General features: G+C 41.7%; 1 protein-coding gene across 1 annotated transcript in view; it reads right to left on the bottom strand.

The window, feature by feature from the left end:
- Positions 1-22184, bottom strand: part of WIF1 (Wnt inhibitory factor 1) — a 70835-nt gene extending 48651 nt beyond the window's left edge. The window contains exons 1-2 of the mRNA XM_040491505.1: positions 21606-22184; positions 20971-21110 (exon numbers count right to left, since the gene is read on the bottom strand). Coding sequence (XP_040347439.1) covers positions 20971-21110; positions 21606-21753 — 288 coding nt within the window. The 5' untranslated portion in view covers positions 21754-22184. The remainder of the gene's footprint in view (positions 1-20970; positions 21111-21605) is intronic.
- Positions 22185-22933: the final 749 nt, after the last annotated feature.

The raw sequence follows: 22933 nt of genomic DNA, 5'->3' as shown, positions 1-22933 counted from the left end.
GAGATCGTGACCTGGTTGAAGTCGGACGCTTAACCGACTGCGCCACCCAGGTGCCCCTATTTTTAAAGATATATATCATCTGACTATTAAACACTTTTCAAATGTCATTGAAAATTTTGTATCTGTATTTCTTTTGATACTGTTGGAATTTCCACAGTAAGGGATCTCAGAGAGCTTTGTAAACAGGTCAGTCTTCACAAAGCCCCTCTGGTGGCGAGACATGACACTTTAGAGCTGGAAAAAGTCTAGGAGATCATTTGGGGAAACTGAGGGCCAGGGAGGTTAAATTATATTTCCCAGGCCCATCCATCAAGACTGGCTCAGTGTGCTTTCCATAATACTTCCCTACCACTGTCTCCATTACACGGATGTTAAAATGAAAGAGAAAAAAACCCCAATACTGATAGCAGCCTGAGATTTGGGGCACTACCATTGCTAAATACCTACCACGTCTTGGCCACTGGTGCTGGGTGAAATGTATGATGGCCAGAACCGACCAGTGCCCTCTCCAGCTATTGCCTCATCCTGTTATTCAGAGCAGTGACCAACCCATTGGCTTTGCCTCAAAATTTCACATTAGTGTGTGTGTGTGTGTGTGTGTGTGTGTGTGTGTGCATGCGCACGTACATGTGTTTGTGTGTTTGCTAGACTGTGTAACCTAAAAACAGATCAACAGACTTCCTTATTCTTCATTCTGGGAGAAAATTATAGGCAATTCTTTCCTTCCACATTTTATGGGACTGTTGAATTGTGATATGGTGTTATTAACCCTCTCATAGCCTTAAGTTTCAGACGGAAACAAAGTGGGAAGCTCTGTCAGAAGATACGTTCTTTTGCCAGCTTTGTTGCTAACTCTGTGATTCTCACAATGTCTGGCATCACCCCTGGTCCGTGGTTTTCTAATCTGAAAATGCAGGTGGTGGAAAGAACCTTTAAGATTCCCTTCCCTTCTAAGAGTTTGTGATTCTGAGTGGAGGCAGCCCTTGACAAATCCTTCCAGCGTTTAACATCAACACCCTCCTGAGTATTTGGGAAGAACAGAATTCTTTCTGCATAGAAAACCGGGTAGAGAACTGGGCTCGATAAAGAGCTAGTTCTTAAAGTGTCAGTGTATTAGTTCTGTGCTCTTATGCTCTAAGACCTCATGAGTAATCTCAGAAACGTGCAAACCTGGAAATTTGCTGCACAGATATCCTGGATGTGCACTGTTGCCTTTATCAATTTCTGATATTTTCTAAACTACAGAGATACATGTTGATAACCAATTGATGAGATTGCTTAGGGTGAGCCAACAGGGTGGCTGAGAATCCCTCCGTCAGACCTGTCCATTTCCCTTCTGTTTGCCACCTGTTCGCTGCAGGAGATTTTGCTCAAAGAAGCAGGTGAGGGCTCCTGTCCTTGAAGTGGCTACAGGAGATTCTCTGCAGCAGAGAAGCCAGCAGTTTATAAACAGTAATTTGTGTCTACCTACCAGGCTTTTTTTTTTTTTCTTGCCTGAACCATTTTATTCCATAGACTGCAAATTCAGGACAAGTTAACAGACACTTCAAAGGCTAAAATGCAGAATATTTACTCTGATATCAAGACTTCTGGTTCAAGTGAATCCAGCTGCCTGAGTACTTTTCTTCAAAGGGTCCTTTAAACCAACTCTTTGTCTTTCTGCTTGAATATCCAGCTCCGGGAGCTCTGACCAGCAAATTAATTTGTCTTCCCTTTTATGGAACACGTATAAAAGTGTATTTATTTGCTCAGAGCTCCTTTATTTTGATAAATGTAGTAAATATGCCATTCTTCCTCTTAGAAAGTGCTATGCTCTAGCCGCTGATGACAATAACTCTTTAGGCTTGGAAGTTGATCTACTTGCTAATCCTTCTCGAACTTTGTGCCTTTTAAAACTGAGAAAATTATACCACTGAGTGTTGGGAGCATAATAATAAATTACTTAATATATAAAAAAACTTATTTAAAGGGTATATGTGCAGAAATAAGTGTTCCAATCACTATTATTTCAAAATATTTCTGGGTACACATATCTATGTACCTGAAACGTGCAGAAAAACTCATATATTTATTCATACTCACTTCAAATTAATAGAAAATGTGTTTCTTTGCTGTTTAAAAATGAATGACCTATTTTATTCTTTGCAATTCACCCACTGGTTTTGTATTTGTATCCGTAATTTATAATTCATATATATCTGAAGAGTTCTGTGTTCGCAATTAATCATCCCTATGCAGAGCTCTTTCCCTTGGCCGACCTTAACATCCCTCTCTGGAAAAGGACAGCCACTTACTGATCCCCCACTGCCCCCTACAGTATGAAACTCCTACTGAGATAAACTCGTCAGAACTTAAAAATGCAGGCACAAATCAACAGCCACCAGGACCATTTAGAAAGCCTCATTGCGAGGTTTAGAATTAAGCCTCTAATATTAAATACTAAAAATACTAAAGAGAGAATACTAAAAAGGAGATCCTTGCATAATTCTGTTGAAAGTATGGCGTCCCCATTACAAGCCATTCAGCATTAACGTATGTGCCAAGAGCCTGCGCAACTATCAAGTGCTTTGACTCAGAAATTCCACTTGTAGAACTCAGCCCTAAAGAAGTAATCCTCCTATGGAAAAACTTTTATGCCTTGGGTTGCTGTTCACAGTGTTATTTGTAATAGTGAAAAATTGTCTAGAGACAACACATATAGGAGAACGTTTAAATAATCCACAGAATATAGTGTGGTTGTTAAAAAACCATGTTTACAGAATATGTAATAACATGGGAAACTTCCCCACTGTTCCCAAGCAGACAACAACAAAAAAAGGGGACAAGTTGGGGCGCCTGGGTGGCGCAGTCGGTTAAGCGTCCGGCTTCAGCCAGGTCACGATCTCGCGGTCCGTGAGTTCGAGCCCCGCGTCAGGCTCTGGGCTGATGGCTCGGAGCCTGGAGCCTGGAGCCTGTTGCCGATTCTGTGTCTCCCTCTCTCTCTGCCCCTCCCCCGCTCATGCTCTGTCTCTCTCTGTCCCAAAAATAAATAAATACGTTGAAAAAAACGGATTGTTGCTTGAACGGAAAAACGCTAGGTGGAAAAACAACCAATATTTTAGCGTTTTCTTATGTGAGTTAACTATACATGACTTCCCTTCTCCCATTCTTCCTTCTCTTTTTCTGTATTTTCCAAAGACTTTTAGAGGGTGTACTCATTTATGATGGAAAAAAGTAATGAACTTAAAATAAAACTCTGTAATGATTCATGGTTATACCCAGGGTTATACCCAGGAAATTAAGTACTGAAAACCCTAATGAAGTCTAGTTTATGTAACTGAGGAACGAGTGCTGCAAGTTATAATTACTACAGGGACAGCTCGAAGTGTAAAAACCTCAATTTGTAACAGAGAGACAAAGTCTGACTTGATTCCTCAGTCCTTTGTAAAGAGCCCAGCAAGGAATAAGTGTTACCAATGTCTAGAAAGGAAATATTATTTGAAGAAGGTCTTACAGAGTAAATATTACCAGTAATAATCATTTGTCAAAAGGTCTTAAAGGTTACTATGAGTCACATAGCTGTCTGGCCTACCTGCCTCAGAGTTGAACTCCTAACGTGAGTTTATTAGTCAAACTGAATGAACTGAAACCAAGCTACTATTGGAAAACCAGGTAAACGTTGCCTAAAACAGATTTTGCTGGATTTTATTGGTGTGATTCGGCAAACAGTATTTTGAAAGTTAGTTCTGCTCACATGTTTTTCCTTTTTGCTACAATTAATGGTATTGTCCAAGTTGTTTTTCTCTCTGATTTGAATTCAAACGCAGAACCAAGAACAATGCGGAAGTGATAATGGCTAGTAACAAATCACAGACATTTTAGAACTGAAAGGAGCCCCTTATTTTACAGATGAGAAAGAAAATGAAATACTTGTCTGAAGCCCCAGATAGATGGTGTGGGAGCCGAGCCAGAAGCCAGATCTCCCGAGGCCAGCTCAGTGGGACACGGTGAGTTCAGAGACTGGGACGCCATCACTTATGGTGGAGTTTGGGCACCCCGCCAGCACACTCCCTAGCCTGGGATCTGGCAGACTACCTTTCTTTGGCCTCACGGCTTCCATTTAGCACTAACAGCTCATTAATATAAAGGGAAGAAAAGACCCTACTTTTTTAGTGTCGACTATGTGTCAAGTACTTTGTACACATTATGCAACTGCATTTTGCTGCCAGGGTAAAAAGTAAATTAATGATTTCCTTTTAGCACTTGAAGAAACCAAGGCCCCAAGCATTTAAGTTGATCAAGATTTGGCTCATGCTGCTGTTTGCTTCTCTTTGATAGTTAACTTCTCCTCTTGTTGGGCAGCTAAGACAGAAAACAGTGTGTTAGAGCTCTCTAGAAGGAATCAATAGGATAGATGACAGATAGATAAATAGTTAATAAGGAATTGGTTCATGTGATTATGGAGGCTGGGGAGTCTGACATCTGCAGTTGGCCAGCTAAAGACTGAGGGAAGCCAGTGGTATCAGTTCCAGTCTGAAAGCAGGGAGGCTCAAGACCCAAGAAGAGCCAGTGTTTCAGTCTGAAGGCAGTCAGGCAGGAGGAGTTCTCTCTTCCTCGTGGGAGGGTCAGCCTTTTTGTTCTATTCAGGCCTTCACATGATTGAATGAGGCCCATCCACACTGGGGAGGGTCATATGTCCCAGTCTCCCAGTTCAATGGTAATGTCATCCAGAAGACCGTCAAAGATGTGTCCAGAATAATGTTGGACCACATGTCTGGGCACCGTGTGGCCCAGTCAAGTTGACACGTAAAATTAACGACCACACATCATATTCTCCAGTATGGTCAGCGCCTGGACCAGGGGGAGGTGATCGGGGCACCCAGACTGTAAATGTATGGAGGCACTTACTCCTAGGTTCACACAATCACCCCGAGTGCCTCACTTGTCCCACTGAGCCTAGTACTGGCCCCATGTCCCCCTCAAAAGGGCAGATTCAATCATCTCTCTTAACTTCAAGTGTTTTATATTAAGGGGACAGCTTTCTACAATCATGTAAATACCATTCTAGAAAAGTCTTGGCTATGCAGAGTTTCTCAAGGAATTGATGGCAACAGATATCTGAAATACCAAGTATGAACCCAGATGAAGGGCAATTATTTCTATCCTCACCATGGCAATGGAATGGTAATCTACTTTTATTTTCCACTGAAAATGTTTCCTTATAATTTAAATAGAATTTATTGAATGGGCCCTTATTTATTTTTATCGAAAGGCAAAAGCCTTTCTATAAAATCACAGATGCAAAACTTTTGTGCATTATAGAAGAATGTACAGCTATTAAAGATCAGGTTTGAATTATTTTACTTTTGGCCAAAGGCCATCCACTGCAAATTATCACAGTTATTCCTCATATTTAATTATCTACAGTTTTAGCAATGCATGGTTTTTCAGTCATTAGGAGGACTGAGTGAACTCAATGAAACAATATAAACGAAAGCATGTTTTAAACTATTAAGTGTGATATAGAAAGGTGTCACTGCTATTAGCAGAATGATAGAAATCTCTTACCTTAATTCAAGAGACCTGTACTAATTCAGCTTATGAGTAAATGTTGCCTCAAACCCCAGACAACACAGGATATGCAATGATAACTCTCCAAATTCAAGCCTGCGGATATCCAGGATATCAGATACATTTACTGATCAAACTTTGGGAACCAAAGACATTCAGCCAGTCTGAATGGATTTTGTATTTGTTCCATTTAGCTTCTGAACTAGACCTTGACTTAGTTGATTTGATAGTGGCCTCATAAGGTACGACTCTCTAAATGAAGCTGCTTCTTTAAAAATTGATTTGGATGGGCAGATTGGCCTACTGTTAGATAACACAGAGGTGACATAATATAGACATATTTATACCTACTTTGGCATCTGACTGCCAGGGTTCAGGCCCTGGCCCTGCAGATGACTAAGGTATGATCTTGGGCAAGTTACTTAATTTCTCTGCGCCTCCGGCTTCTCATACGTTTCATGGAGATAAAAATAGTATCTTCACTTCACAGAATTGGTCCAAGAATTACATGAGATAATACCTATAAATTACTTAGAAGAGCTTCTGGCACGAGGTAAATATTCAGTAAGTGTCAGTTCTTCTTCTTAAGTGAAATCACATGAAATTCAACCATTTTGACCTACTAAAGATGACAATTTCAAGTGAGTCGATCAAATATTTACCAAATATTTGAAAGCCATGCTATTTTAGCACCTGTAACAGTGTCAGCTCTTATTGGTCAGGGTGGTATCTAACTCATGCTTCACAGCACATGGTGTGCATGCAATAAAATGTCTAAAGAATAAAGACGTAGATTCAGGAAAATCTCTGTTTTAAAAGAGTTCAAGACGCCATTTCATCGTGGATTCTGGAGTCAGATTACCTGAGTTTAAATCCTGGCTCCACTACCTACTAGATATGTGAACTTAGGCAATTTGCATAACTTTTCGTGACCCGGTCGCCATTTTTGTAGAATGGGAATATTAGTAACGCTAATCTCACAGGGTTGTTGAATTAAACTAGATAGTGATGAGAAGTGATTATTAGCACAGTGACTGGCACACAGAATACCTTAGTAAGTGTTAGCTATTTTCCGTTTTTCTTCCCCTCCCTTTTCTTCTCCGTCTTTAGTTTATCATACAAGTTTTGTAAACCAAAAATGATTTCACAATTCTAGAAGTAATCTCCAATTCTAGCAATGAATTATTTTCTCATCGGACTATAAAGAGTAAAATACCAGTAAATTCCATCTGTGATAATTTTATACTTTTGCTAAGTATTTAGGAATCAAGGTTGAAAAGATGCAAAACTGCTTATGTGAAGGAGCTGGAGAAATTGGGGATGTTTGGGGACATGGGCTGCAGGAAATTAATGTTGGTGTCTAGTTGGGGCCAAAGGACTTAGGTCATGTTCTTTTAGGTGCCAAGTGACAAAGTTCAATGTCAAATAGGGAGCAGGGGTAGACTCCCCATTTCTGCACAGAACACCAAGTTGCTCTGAGACTGTAAGACCTATGGAGAATACAGCCCTCTATGGCCCCTTGAGTCTTTATCGCTTAGGGAGCATAGAGAGGCTGCATCTAGACCTGACAAGCAGGTTTCACCAGGACCATAATGTAGCAGCAGAGGTCAGGACATCTCCCTCCAGGATGGCATGTGTAGAGTCCTTCTAAGAATTCACAGAACTAGCTGGTCTTTGCCAGGAAAGAAGTAGGAGTAAATGAACCAGAGACCCTCCATTAGCAGTGGAGAGGATAAGGCAACAAACTTCAGGGTATAAATGCCCAGTGTAAGTCCATAGACTGGTAGAGTCTTGGGAGATTCAAGTTACAGTGGGAAGGCAGGTTGTAGCCCATTATGAAGAAACCTTTCTATGATTAACACAATTAAAATAATTCAGTAACATCTGCCTTAATAAGTTCCCTGCCACTGCACACGTTCAACTAGAAGTTAAGAAACCACAACTCATGGATGCTTCAGATAATGGTTAGGCTTGATAGGGTGAATGAACTCTGGGATATCTTCCAACTCTGCTATTCTGTTGACACCTAAAGTTACAGCCAGAGAAGGCAAAACAAAAACAAAACAAAACACTGGATGAATATGGAGAGATAACTTAAAACTTGACTCCTGCTTGAGATTGAGCAATTGTTTAAAAGGAAGAAACAGAAAATCAGGGTACAATGAAATCATTCACATTTGTACTTATTTAGGATGAGTTTTCAAATTTATGATGAGTCTTGATGTTTTCAATGACATGGAATTTGAGATAGTTTATTTTCTAACTTACTGAATATATTAATGGCCTATTGAAATGAGTTATGTAAGATCACAGTACCCCACAAATTGGGCTCTGTTAGAGAGCACCCCCACAGACTTAAAAAATGCTGAGATGGAAAATTCCACAAAGAAGTAACTTTTACATTGCCACCTGCTGGCTACTGCTGTAAGTGACAGCGATATAAATACAATTTCAATGTCTTACCAAGTTCCAACTGGAAACAGGAATATTGATCGAATTAACAAATGACAGGAGTCAAACGGCTTCACTAGAAGTACTCAAAAGGCAAACATCAGAGTAATTTTACAAGTTTATTAGGGTTCCATCAGGGTATTGCCTTAAATAGGAGATAAATCTACGTGGACTTGACTTCAGATGTGAATCCCACCGCCTCTCCCCCTCCCCCTCCGCCCACCCAGTGGTGCATCCATGACTAATACTGAAATAGCCCTTGTAAACCAGGCATCCTAACAAGCTCTATAGTATAGGTTTATTCAGGCATATCTCCAGCTCCCACAGACTGTTTTCCCCAAGAGTATTTCTAGACGCTTGATTCTGGAGAGATGATTTTCTCTGTCACCTAGTGGTATAGTGACATTTGTTGTATTCTTTTCCAAAACAACAACAACAACAACAACAACAACAACAACAACAACAATAGCAAGTAGAAAGCAGAATATATTAGGCCATACTGTCTCAAGTACATAAAAGCCATGAAGTTAAGCAGAGTTGTTCCAAGTGTGCATATGTTAGTTTCACAGGCTTCAGGCTATGCCCTGAAGAGCCCCAGGAACTCTGTGTAGATTAATTCACCCCTCTCCAAAAAGAGTTATGCTCCCTCCTCAGCATTTTCACAGCACTTTGTTCATTTTGCAATTACAATACATTTACTATTGCATTGTTGTTGTTTTGTTCATATCTGTTGTCATACTAGACTGAGGGCAAGCTTCATATACAATTTATATTTGTGTTTTTAGCATTCGGCACAAGCTTTGGCATTTTGTAGGACCCCAAATATCTGTTGAGTTGAGGTCAAAACCAGGAAGGAAGAGAGCTAGGTAGAGAAGAAAAACTCTCAATCTCCAAAATCAGTCTTTCGATTCTACATCTCATATCTTTGCCCTAGACTCCAGTTTTCAAATTCATACCAGACTCTGCCGTCTGAATGTTCAGCAGAAAATTCGTGTTCGGGAAGTTCCAAACGGTTTGTACCTCAAACCGTTCTGCACTTACTCCTGTAATTAATTTCTCAGTTAAGACATAACCATCCGACCATCTGTCCAGCCAGCTTAGAGTCATCCTCCAGTCCCCTGTTACCATAGCACCTACAGGTCAATTATCCTGAGAGATATCTCTGGGATCTGCTTCTTCCTCTCTCTCCCTACCCCCTGCCTTACTTCATACTCGTGTCACCTTGTAATGTCTTTTAAGACTTCCTAATTGTTTCCTTGTCCTCAGCCAGGCACCCCAGTATCCACTCTCCATCTGGCACCCCATTATCTACCCTCCCTCTGCCACCAAAGTTATCTTGCACGCAGGCACGATGTTACCATCTCTGTTATCATGCTCCCTATTTTCTGTAATACAAGTCAACTCTGCCATACAGAAGTCATCATGGTCTCAAACTTTTTGGGACTAACAGTCCTACTCCAACCACACCAGTGATTCTCAATCCCACATACCTTCCTATGCATCATTCAACATACCCAGAACATCCATCCCAGCCCCACCTGCCTTGGTCATGCTCTGCCTACTGAACGTTTATCGTGACCCAGTTTAGATGTTATCTTTCCTGTGATATCTTCTTCAGCATACAAGTAATTGTAAATTTACCTGACCAGTGGCAAAACCCTCTGGCTTTATGCTCCCATAGGAATTCTCTTAGGGCATGTAACTGGGGCCACCTGGCCCATATGAAGGCTGTGTGCAAATTAGGTAGAAGTGCCCCTCTGGACAGAGGCAGCTCTGAGGCATGCTGTCAGATTTGACAGGTGAAATGTCGAAGAGCTGGATTTTAGCTTGGTCAGGTTGAACTCGCTGCTTTGGTCAGTTCCCCTTATGCGATGAAAAAGCCCATCCAACCACACATGTTGGCCCTGAGAGCTCACCACAATTATTATTGCCTTGTTGACGCCACGGTCTTCACCCCCAGCTGGTGAATTCCTAGAAGGCAGTTGGATCAATTAAAATTTGTATTCTCAGAACCTAGGACATAGTAAGCATTGATAAATTGTTCTTTGAATTGGTATTTTTTGGATGCGAAGACATCCATAATAACTTCTCTCAAGTGTATAAACATGTACATAGGTATTCTTAGCCGCGTAGTCTCAGGCAAGTAATTTGACTTCCTCACACCCCAGTTTCCTCATTTATACACTGGGGACAATACTAGTGCCTACCTCTGGCTTTCTGTGAGGAGGATCTGATGAGAGAGTATCTGCAAAGCTCCCAGCAAGTATATGCTATGCAAGTATTGGGTATCATCATCAACATACGATAAATAAAGGAGTATACGGAGATGAACCTCTTTAAATTTCACAACAAATAGGACAATTTTGGAGGAAGAATCTTTCTGTCTTGATTTTTAAAAATAAAGATATTGCAATTTGAATACAGATATTACCGTTAATGTTAAAATGATTGACGATGTTTTCTTAAGAGATAGAATCATAATAGTTTAGAATTTGGAAGGCATTTTATTTTTTGATTTTATTTTTTTAGTGTTTATTTAGTTTTGCAAGAGAGACAGAGTGCAAGTGGGGGAGGGACAGAGAGAGAGGGAGACACACAGGATCCAAAGCAGGCTCCAGGCTCTGAGCTGTCAGCACAGAGCCCGATGTGGGGCGCGAACCCACAAACCGTGAGATCATGACCTGAGCCAAAGTCAGACGCTTAACTGACTGAGCCACCCAGGTGCCCCTGGAAAGCATTTTAGAGTTAATCTAAACTGCTTTTCTTACAGATAAAAGAATTGAGTTAAGTGACCTTTCCATGGGTTCTACTGTTTCTGCCTCTGGCCTTTCCCAAATGTCCAGCCTCATCTAAACACACATACACCCTGCCCCCCAGCTCTGGATCCCAATATTTTCCCTTGCATACATCCGGCCCCTGTCCGAGGCACCATTACCTCTTCCCAGAACGCACTCTCCCAGATCCTTTGCCTCTACCTGTGACAGTCCTTCTCCCTACACCTGACTCCTGTCTCAGCTCATTAAACAGATTCAATTCCCAGTTCAATTATTCTGTCTTCTTTGGTGAAACTTGGCCCTCCTTCCTCAGCCAGAGTTTCTTGTTACCTCCTCTGTGTTCACATTCTGTGTTCATACCTCTATTTAGCACTTATCAGAGCAAGGGCTCTGGATCCCAACTGCCTAGGTTTGAATTCCAGCTCTGCCACTTGCTACCCATGTTTCTTTTGCTCCTCTCTGTCTTAGCTGCCTTATCTATCAATTCAGAATAATAATGGGATCTACATCATGTATTAATTCATTCAACAGATAGTTTATTGACTTCTTATTGTGTGTCAAGAGCTGTTTCAGGACCTGGAATTGTTACATGGTGAACAGGACAAAGTCCTTGTTCGCATGAGCTTACATTGAATGGGAGGGTTGAACAATTAAAATAAAATATAATCAAGTATAATCATTATTCTTGGGGCCATAAAAATATATATAGCAGAGAGGTACACTCAAGAGTGATGAGGGTGGTGGTTGATGTTTTACAGAGGGGAGTCAGGGAAAGCCTGTTAGAGGAGGTGACATTTGATTGGACATGGGGGAAATGAGGGAGCAAACCACATAGAAATCTAGTGGGAGTAAATTCTAAGCAGTGGAAACGTCATGTGCAAAGGCCCTGGGACAGGAAGGATGAGCTAGGGGGCAGGAAGGCTAACAGGGCTACTGCCAAGTTAATGAAGCAGACAGTGGAGGAAATGAGATGCTCTTTATTCCTAGCACCAAGACTTTTGTATTTTTATCTCCGAAATGTTTCCCCAATCCATTTTTCCCTTCTTTTCATCTCTGATCTTATATATATTAATTATTCCTGATTTCTCTCCTTGCAGTCTATTCCCTTCAAAGCTATCTTCCATCCCACTAACACAATATCTAAATATGTAACTCTGATCCTACAGTCCTCTGCTGTAATTCATGGAATAACTCAACATCATCTGTAGAGTAAACACAAGATGCATTAACTTGCTGGACAAAGTCCTCTAGGACCAACTCTCTACTTCCTACTTGCACATACACTCCAGCCACACCAACATACTGGTTCCCAGATAATGTCGTTCTGGTCTCTATATGTCGCCTAGTGCTGTTTCCTTTCCTAAAAACCATCCCCTCTTCCACATTTTTGCTTGGCTAGCTCAACTGTCAGGCTCAGCTCAGCTCTGGAGTTCCTTCTCCATGCTCTCATTATAACCTGAGAATGCCCTAGTCCTGATACAATACCGCTTCCCAGCAATTATTTGGATGATCGATTTGTATATATCCACCTCTCCAGTTAGCTTCTAATTTTTCTCAAGGGCAGAAAATTGGTGCTTAGTCACGTGTTGCCTCCCTGGGGCACGATCTGGGTTCTGGCCAAGAGCAGCTAAGCAAGAACTGTGTTCATCTCCTTTCTCATATTGCCAGCTAAGAAGTCAATCCTGCATTTGTCCCCCGTTTCAGGCCCACACAATACATAGCTGCTCTGTGACACTGTGGTCGGGTGAATGGGTTTCAAATGATGCCTGACAATTTTCAAGATTCTTTTTTTTTTTTTTTTAATTTTTTTTTTCAACGTTTATTTATTTTTGTGACAGAGAGAGACAGAGCATGAACGGGGGAGGGGCAGAGAGAGAGGGAGACACAGAATCGGAAACAGGCTCCAGGCTCTGAGCCATCAGCCCAGAGCCCGACGCGGGGCTCGAACTCCTGGACCGCGAGATCGTGACCTGGCTGAAGTCGGACGCTTAACCGACTGCGCCACCCAGGCGCCCCACAAGATTCTTTAATCACATTCATCTAGAAAAGTCAAAAAGAAGACAAAATCCATAAGTCTATCTGAGGGAAAAAGAGAACAGAAATTGTCCTAGGATTTTAGAATTTTAACTGATAAGTTTGTTCATTTGTTTGTTTGTTTGTTGTTTTGGAGAAACAGAGCGAGAGATAGAGAGAGAGAGAGCGCATGTGCGCGTGAACAGGGGAGGGGCAGAGAGAATCTTAAGCAGGCTCCACACTCAGTATGGGGCTCAGTCTCAGGACCATGAGATCGTGACCTGAGCCAAAATCAAGAGACAGATGCTTCACTGACTGAGCCACCCAGGTGCCTCTTAGCCAGTAAGTTTTAAAAGAACATCTAATACTTGAAGAAGCAGGCTTATTTTAAATAACTCAATGTCCAATGTCCACTTCTCATCATTTAAGCAGAAGCATTACCTGCCAAGTGTAATTTCTTTACCTTTATTGTACTTCTCTTGATACTTAAAAAGGTATGGGAGTTGGGCATAGATGCTCAATCAATTCTTTCACAAATTAACACACTCTTTTCCTTATTTAAGCTTCCTTTTACATTAAGTTCAAAGTTCTAAGTTCCATTAGAAAACTAAATTGATTTTTTAAAACATTCTATACACTCACAAAGCGTGTTTTTTAAAAAAAAATTTTTTTTAATGTTTATTTATTTTTGAGACAGAGAGAGACAGAGCATGAACAGGGGAGGAGCAGAGAGAGAGGGAGACGCAGAATCTGAAACAGGCTCCAGGCTCTGAGCTGTCAGCACAGAGCCTGACGTGGGGCTCAAACCCACGAACCGTGAGGTCATGACCTGAGCCGAAGTCGGACGCTTAACCGACCAAGCCACCCAGGCACCCAACAAAGCGCGGTTTTTTAATAGCTCTATGCCCTACTGCAAAAAAAAAACAAAAACAAAACAAAACAAAACAAAACAAAAAAACAAAAAACAAGGAAAAACAAACAAAACTAACCTGGAGCAGAGACTAACCATCACAAAGTTTTCCAAAAGTTTAGTAAGAAAGAAGAGCTAAATGATGATTTTACAAAAGCCACTGTCCACCCAAGACATAAATCAAACATGTACTTAATATGTCCCTGGGACAAACCTGCAAAATGTTGAGTCCATTCTTTTCATAGTAGAGAGAAGAGAGAAATATCCCTGAATTGTTTCTACCTTCTCTTCTCCCCCAGAACCATCTCCATTATTTGACCTTGACATCCCCTTCACTGGGGCATCATCCCCATGACCTCTCAGATGTGTACGAGGCCACTCATGATCACCTACCACTTGCCTTCCCCTTTTAGACCTCCGTGCACTTAACGCCCCTGAGCTCTCCGCTTGGAAGGTATTTTCCTACCATGCAGGTCTAATGGATGCTTTCCACATCCTTCAGGAATTAATTCAGACACACCTGCTCAGTGAGCTCAGGGAAGAGCTCCCGCCTCTCTTCCTCCAGGCAGGGAAAAGAGTGGCCTTCTCGGTGCTCTCCACCAATCCTAGACTTTCTAACCTTATTTGGATGAGTATGCTGAACGTTTCCCAGGCTATAAGCTCCCTGAGGGCAGGGACCATGTTTATTCCTCTCTGTGTGCTCTATGTTTGTTGTCTGTGTTTGGTGATCGACTGAGTGCTTGAGGCAGAGAAATGCTGCAGGGGAGAACACCTCCCCATCCCCTAAAGGTTCACAGCAGTGTAACCAAGTTACTCCCAGGTTGGCAAATAGGGCAAGTTGGCCAACTTTTTGCGGCAAAAGAGTCCTAACCTGACAATGCCTCCTCCAGAGATCCAGCTACAGGATGAAGAACACTGTCACCAAACTCTTAATCCCCGAACTTTTCCTCTCACGACACGTCAGGGACATTTAAGTTAAATGAGTTTAATCCAACACAAAATGCTTTATTGAGTACCATTCCTTTCCGCTTCACCACAACAATTTAAAAGATTTTTATTTGTGCAAGCATTTTAAAGTCGGGAATAAACGCAGAGGATAGCAGCGAAGGGTTTGTTTACATGCCTTTATACCACCATGTAAGCAAGACGTAGCAGAGTTTACATTTGTGCCATGTAAATCGCTGTAGAACCAGATGGGGCTTACAAGGTACCTTGTAACTCATCTCCTCTAAGCAATAAAGCTTTTTTTTTTTTTTTCTGGCAAAAGTTTGAGAAACTTACTGCTGTTTTCTATCAGCAGATACAACAGATGGCTGGCACATGCCTGCTTTGCTAAATGAAATGGGCTCTCTGCAGAATTACTCTTTGATCCCTGGTGGCATGTCCGCACCACCACAATGCAAAATGCCACAGCCTAGCAGAATCCAAACATGGAAAGTTTAAAGCTGGGTTTTTGATAGGAGTACCTTCTTAAAAAAACTCATGCCCACAGTATGTAAACATATTCACATTCCCACTTTGAAACCAGGGACCAGGGGTCAAAACACGAGGCATTTCCTCCATTTGATGACATAAAACCACTGAAAAGGTATGATGGCAAACCCCAGGAGTATGAAAGTATGCAGCCACTTGGGTTGCAGCTACCAAAACAATCATACCTCCATTAGGAAAAAATGTGGACAGTACACATGAAGGGACTCAAATAATAATAATAAGTGTTACCATAACTTACGGAATTGGAAGGAAGTGGGTAAGGGTACTTGGTAGTTCCTCTGACGAGGGAGAGGTAGTGCTTGAATTAAAACTCACTCTCTATTGCTTTTCTTTCATTTTTGTCAAGGGGAGAAAAGAAGGAAAAAACCCATTTTGAGACAGGTCTCCTTTCCTTGAGCAGTCCAATGGGAAATTTGAGACTGCAAACTGCAGCCAGTTTAATGGGACCAGTGCAACATCGTTATTAAACGCTGTAATGCAAAAACAAGTTATCCGGAGCTTTAGGGACATTTTCATGACATAATTGGATTATCTGGTTCATATTACAGAAACACATCAGTGGAATGATTCCACTTAAAAAAAAAAATTAGCAAAAATCTGAGTCAGTTTCCAGGCAAATGATCTCTTCTTGAGTTTTCTTTTCTTTTTCTTTTTTTTTTTTTTTTAACAGTACCTTCCTCATTTTAAAGCTGAATTTGGGTGCTACTGAGTGGAGTCATTCAAAGACACCACTACCCAGGCAAAGTTCTCAGCTTTCTTCATACTTGATTTTGTATTATTATTGTTATTATTTAGGGCAGTTGGAGTTAATTCAGGGCGTTTTTTTAATTGATAGGGAAATGAGGAAGGATTATGAACACATTTATGTTCCTTACATAATGGGAAACCATTGTACTCGATACGCTACATTTTCGGCATATGTAGTATTTTCTGTTTTGTAAGGTGATACATAAAACAAGCACATATCTGCAGTTTAACCCAATAGTCAATGCGTTCACAACATACATGTGACCACCCACTCCCCAGCACAGCAGACAAAATTCTCCCCTTTCTTTCCTGTATCCACCACGATGCTTTTAAGTTTTGGTTTTAAACATCTTGAAACTGACAGAAATGAAGCTCTGTCACTGACTTCTGGTGGTCACAAGGATTGTGACCGCTACACATAATAACAAGCTTACTTTAAGATCTGGACCTGTTGGTACAGATGGTTAGGGCTTGCTTGGTAATCCACGTGGTGGGTTGGAAGTTAATACTGGCTGCTTATCTTCACCCAGAGAATTTCTATTCCATACACACCAATGTCACCCCAACCCTTGCCAACCATCTCAGAAATCCAGGCATTTGGTCACAAGGAGGTTGGAAAACTAGTACAGATATGGCTCAGCATAATCCATCACCACTGCAAAAAAAAAAAAAAAAAGCCAACATAAAAAGAGATGGCCTATTAACTGCGTACTAGACTCGTAGTACCTTAGCATCTATGTGCAGGTGATAGAATATATTACAGTTGTTAAGTTCAAGTCTATATGATCTTTATAAATAAAGATCTGTTTATAAGATCTATATAAACAAAAAATTTTGGCCTTGAACCAACTTGGTTCATATGGAAATCAGCAGTGGTGTCCTAATACTGGAATTCAGATTTGTCCAACAAAACTCCTCATTAAGGTTTTATTTGAAAGCCATTAGTTTCAGAAAGAGTTATTTTCCAAATAAAATGTTTAATTAGTGCGTCGTTTAGAAAACCAAAATGGTCACTCATGGTCCCTACCTGTCCCAAATATGGAGAAAAATTAGAATAAGGAATGCCTCATTGAAAAATATCAACTATTAAAAGTTATATACAGCAATAAAGAGTGTTTTCCCTTGATTACTAAAAATCCTTTAAGCCTAAACCTCTTTAATAGAAATTCTTCTCTGATCTAAAGGCCTTGAGAAGGGCATGTGAGTAAATGAGTATTTTAAATGGGAGATAAAGTAGAGACAGGGTTTTCAATGGAAAATGAGGATTTCAGTGAGAGAAAGAGGTCAGGCCATCTGATTTCAAATAGGAAAGCCTTCGTAGGCAGATTTTTAGGGATCTTGAAAGAAACTGGTGAGAATCAGAGAAGCATTAGTGAATTCTTTGGGCTCCATAGCTATAGTCAGCCACAAAAACCACCTGTTTTATCATTTTGTTGAGTGATGTGTGGTGTAAAAATGATACTGTATTGGGGCGCCTGGGTGGCTCAGTTGGTTAAGCGTCTGACTTTGGCTCAGGTCATGATCTCATGGTTCATGAATTTGAGCCCCACATCGGGCTCTCTGCTGTCAGTGCAAAGCCTGCTTTGAATCCTCTGCCTCCCCCTCTCTCTGCCCCTCCCTCGCTTGTGCTCTCTCTCCTTCTCAAAAATACGTTTAAAAAAACATTTAAAAAATGATACTGGGTAATAAATATAAGTAAACTAATGTAGAATGTCATACACGCATAAACTCTAAAGTATAACTTTTTGTACGTATCTAATGTAAAATAGTTTTTTGAAATTACAAATCAATACACACTCATTGTGGAAAAACAAAAATGTAAAATACGCGAATGTGACTAATGTTAATACCCAGGAGAATCAGAGGTTTATCAGATGTTTGTTCCTATGTCTGCCTACATATTTTATAATAGAATCAGAATATACTGTTATACACTGCTGACTTAATCTGTCATGAATATCTTTCTTCTGTGGCATTGGTTAGATCTCTAGAATATTCTTATTAATGCTTCTTTGCATTCTCCTGCCACTATCACTGGGCCTCTACATTCTACCCATGTTTACTTTTATTTATTTTTTTTATTAAAAAAAATTTTTTTTTAACGTTTATTTATTTTTGAGACAGAGAGAGACAGAGCATGAAGGGGGGAGGGGCAGAGAGAGAAGGAGACACAGAATCGGAAGCAGGCTCCAGGCTCTGAGCCATCAGCCCAGAGCCTGACACGGGGCTCGAACTCACGGACCGCGAGATCGTGACCTGGCTGAAGTCGGACGCTTAACCGACTGCGCCACCCAGGCGCCCCAACATGTTGACTTTTATAAGTAGTGTAATGAGGAACAGTCTTGCACCTAAATTTTTATTAATATCCTTAGGACATCATTTCCTTAGGATGAATCTCTGGAAGGAAAATTTCCAGTCAAAGGATCCGTATCACGCTTTTTGCTCTCAGAATCAAATTGCTCTACAAAAAGGCTCAAGGGGCATCAGCCACATACAAGCGTGCCCAATTCTCCACATACTTAAAACACTCTTAAAAACCTGAGCAACTTGATGTGGGGAAACGAATCTCACTGTAATTTTTTTTTATTTGCATCTGTTTGAAGTAGAACATAAAAGTTATTTCAAATGATCGAAATCCCTAAATGCTTGATATTATTTGGATGAAATAACTAGATAATGGAGTGAGCTTTTCATTTTCCATGTCGATGTTTTGATGTGGTTTGGCTTTAGCCAGAGATGCCTTTCAAAAGACTTAATTGCTATTGAAGTGATTATTTTTCTCATCTTCAAAATGTCCATGCATTTCAAAAATGATGCTGCTGGAGTCACATAACGTTGTTGAGTAAAATAAGTAACATTTAAGTAATATTTTTAAATGTCCCGCTGTTTGGCATTGCGTAGATCACACGCTTCTCACCTAGCCTCCCGCTAAATAGGACAGACTCCAGAGTACCTGCCGAGAGCAGAAAGCATAAAGAGCAAGGTAACTGAGGGGCTAACATTGTCCGGTGTAATGAGATAAGCCACAATGGCTATTAACAACTAAACAGGAGAAAAAAAGATGCTAGAAGCCTTATTTCCATGCCAGTTCTGATGTCTTCTCTAATCCTTTACAAGAGATATTCTGGAGATTGATCTGTGATTCATTTTGTACTCAATAACATGCCAGTGTTTGCAAACCTGCACTAGCCATAAACCAACAGGGGAGATAGCATGGCATTTAAGCCTTTGCTTCAAATTCCATTCTTCAGAAGACAAACGCATATGAAAAATAAATAAATAAGAACCGTTGCTACCTTCTGCTTCTCTTACAGTTATCAAATGCTTTCAGCTAGGAAGGGGTGTAAGTTAAGCGACCTTCCAATGGTGCTTACAAATTCATGAAAGTACAGGTTAAAAAAGTGTCCTTTTTAAAACTACTGAATTAAGGGGCGCTTAGGTGGCTCAGTCAGTTAAACGTCCAACTTCAGCTCAGGTCAGGATCTGATCTCAGTTTGAGAGTTTGGGGCCCCCATCAGGCTCTCTGCTCTCAGCGCAGAGCCTAATTTGAATACTCTGTTCCTCTCCATCTCTGCCCCTCCCTTCCTCACTCTCTCTCTCTCTCTCTCTCAAAGTTAAGTAAACATTAAAAAACAAACAAATACTGAATTAATGTTGATCTCATCTGACAAATGGTCAAACACAGATACATTCAGGTGAAAAGAAAAAAGAGATGATAAAAAGTCATTCATTAAATTATTACTGATTTCACAATATTCCATAATTAACTGTCTATAAAGTATCTGTGAAGAGGGAATTCTATAGGAAGAAAAGGGATAGTCTCTTTTGGAACAATAGGCACCTCAGTGAACTTATCTGCTAAATGGGGGTGTGAGAATAGATGACCTTCCTGTTATGAACCCTGATGGATCCAAAACATCTATTTTTTTTTTTACAATGATGGAAGTGTCGATGGGTCTAGATTTGGTTTATTTTAGGGGGAAAAATGAGAGAACAGACCTGAGGGAAAAATGACAATTAAAATGATCACACCCCAAATATAACTGATAATTAGAGAGACACAAAATGGTTTCTCAATTCAAAACAATTACTTTTAATTAAGTGTCTTCTGGATCACATTCGTCACAAAAATGGCCACTTAAGTAATTTGGAGTTAAAAAAGGACCTGAGAATGTGATTTTAATTATAATTACAATGACTCTCATAGTGGACATATTTTACCGACTGATGAATAAAAGAATTTATTACTTACTCTTTGTCCTCTACAGTAAATTCTCCAACTGCACAAAAGGAATTAAATCCCTATAACATTTATTCTCCCTTTCTTTCCAAAATTAGAGCTCATTTGTGTAATATTGGAACTGTACAAAAGGTAACATACAAAGGATGGTAATGTGCTAAGAGATGGTAATGTGCTTCTTCATAAAAATATATTGCAGTTTTCTTTTTCCATATGAACGTATTTAAAATGCTACTTAAAAAAATCAATAGCCTGCAATATTTTACAAACATTCTTATATGACACTTTTTGAGGCTATGAAGTTGAACCAGAAATGTATCGCATTTGCATTGTTCCAGTGAGTAACATTCAGCAATTTTTTTTCAAACGCACAATGTCAAAAATACTTAGAGTTTAAAATTTGCTATAAAGTATAAATAATGTCAACCATGATTAGTATATACTATGGGGAAAAGAGTCTTCTAGATAATATGTTAAGTTTAAATGTCACTGATCACAGGAAGAAGTGATGCTGGTATTGGTCTCTAGCAGCCTGAAGACACAGTCATATCAAAATAGCAAGCTTAGGCACAATGCTTCCCCTTTTCTTCGGGGAATCTTTAATTTATGGGACATGTTTCAATAAACACGAGTTAGCTCTTTATTGGCGTTGGAAATCACATGAGAAATCACTCTTAAAAGTGGTAAAAAGGTACCAGCCTACACGCGACACCGTATTATTTCTACCTGCCATCGGGCAGTGGAAGTTTTAAAGGGTAATTTTCTCCACCCCTTCTGGTATCAGAACTTACCTGCCCTGCAGCTTGCCAGGTAAAATTCATGGAATGGATATTGACAGGAATGGCTGGCATTCTCTGTTGAGCTTTTCTGAAATCATGTGTAAAAGGGGCCATTTTCCCCTCTGAAACAATCAAGATATCTTCTTCAAATCCTGGTTTAAAAAAAAACAAAAACAAAAACAAAACGATCAGACTAGGTGGACTTAAAAGAATCCAAACCAGAAACTGCATGCAAAAAGAGCATTAAAGAATTGGTATGGGTCATGCCTACACACCACGCACCTGTCTTGGCACCAACTAGTTTTCCTCTGCACGGGGTAAGAACGGTGCTAAGAGACACAAGCTTTCAAGAAAGGGAGTGGACACGGAGTAACCGGGTGTTAACAAACGCTGGGTCCCCCGCAAAACTTAACGGTTGTGGAAACTAACAACTGCGCGATCAGAACACTAGATCTGCTTAGGTTTCTTGAGAGAAGGGCATATGCCTTCAGGTGGAAAAATAGCTTATTAAAAGGTGGAGGGGGACAACCTTCCTTGCAAATTAAAGTTTTTAAAAGATCCTTAAATGCATGCATCTCTCCTTGAACGGAAGCGCTGGAGAGAGTAAAGGCACAGGCAGGGGAACGGAGTGGGCGCGGGGGCCTTACCTATGAGCACTCTTGCCTGGTGAGCATCGATCCACAGGTACAGGCTTTCCTCCCGCGGCTGCCCGACCTCCGCCCGCAGTACCAGCAGGCACGGGAGGATGCTCCAGAGCCGGAGCGCGGCGGCGGGGAAGGCGCTTCTCCCGGCCATGCTACCCCAGATCTCCCTCGCCGTGGCTCTCGCCGCTGCACCCACCCAACCTGCGTCCGTGAAGTCCTCCCTCAGCCGGAGCTGTGCCCGCTTAGACGGCCAGGCGTGCAGCCGCCTCCTTCCCGTGCGAGTGAGTCCGCGAGAGCCGGAGGAGGAGGGAGGGGAGAGCCGGCGCCTGCTGGGAGGCGCAGGGGGCGCAGGAGGGAGACGCGACGGCGGAGACGCGAGACTGGCAAAGCGGGAGATGCCAGCACGCACGGCGAGGCCAAGAGCCCGAGGGTTAAATACAGGCCGAGAGGAAGAGCGGGAAGGGAGGGCGCGAGTGAGGTGCGAGCGAGGAGTGGCGAGGTCCAGCCGCTCGCCACTGGGGGGCGCTGGGCGGCGCGGGACCCTCGGAAAAGCCGCGTCCCTGCCGCGGGGCGCGGGTGCGAGCGCGCGCAAAGGGAACGTGTGGTGTAGGCGGTTGAGGAGAGGGGCGCTCAGACCGGCCCCCCGGGACGTCACTCGCCTCTGCCTCTCGCCTGGCTGGCCTGGCAGGAAGCAAAGGGGAAGAACGGACATCGCGTGGCTTGATTAAGCTCTGAGGATGGTAATGATGACGATGACGACGATGACAACGACGACCCCCCATCCCTATGCCAGTGCTAAAAGAAAGCACATACTCCTCCACTTCTTCCTTTCCGCCACTATCGTTCCTCTCTGAGCCGCTCTACGCTGATACTCTACAATATGCTGGTACAGTGTAAAACCCGATCCACCGTCCAGTGGTGTCCTTGACTGCAGGCGCTCGGCTTGGCTCCTGGCGCAGGACTTTCATTCCGCACTTGATTCACATCAAGGAGGGCGCTTTCACAGTTGGGAAGACTCTTCTCCTTGCTCACCCGGGAAGAGTTCCCTGGACGCTGGATGACACGTGCACCTGACCCCGTGAGGATAGGACTTCACAAAACCATGAAAATCTTAATGTTTGCTGGGGTTTCCCCAAACTTGGAGGCGCGCGCGGTGGTACTGAAATCACAGGCGCTTGGAAGACCAAGCTCTGGCCTTGCCTATGGGAAGACTGGTTGGCTGGCGGTGGGCTACAGCCTAACATACATACCCGACCTCCTCAGAAGGGATTTAACCTGCTCCCTGCCTAATCCCTCGGCTGCGCAAAGAAAATGGAAGCAAACGATAAAAA

Source organism: Herpailurus yagouaroundi, unplaced genomic scaffold (genome assembly GCF_014898765.1).
Source record: "Herpailurus yagouaroundi ecotype Mexico unplaced genomic scaffold, PumYag 182, whole genome shotgun sequence".
Classification (NCBI taxonomy): Eukaryota; Metazoa; Chordata; class Mammalia; order Carnivora; family Felidae; genus Herpailurus; species Herpailurus yagouaroundi.
This window is presented reverse-complemented; position numbering and strand designations above follow the sequence as displayed.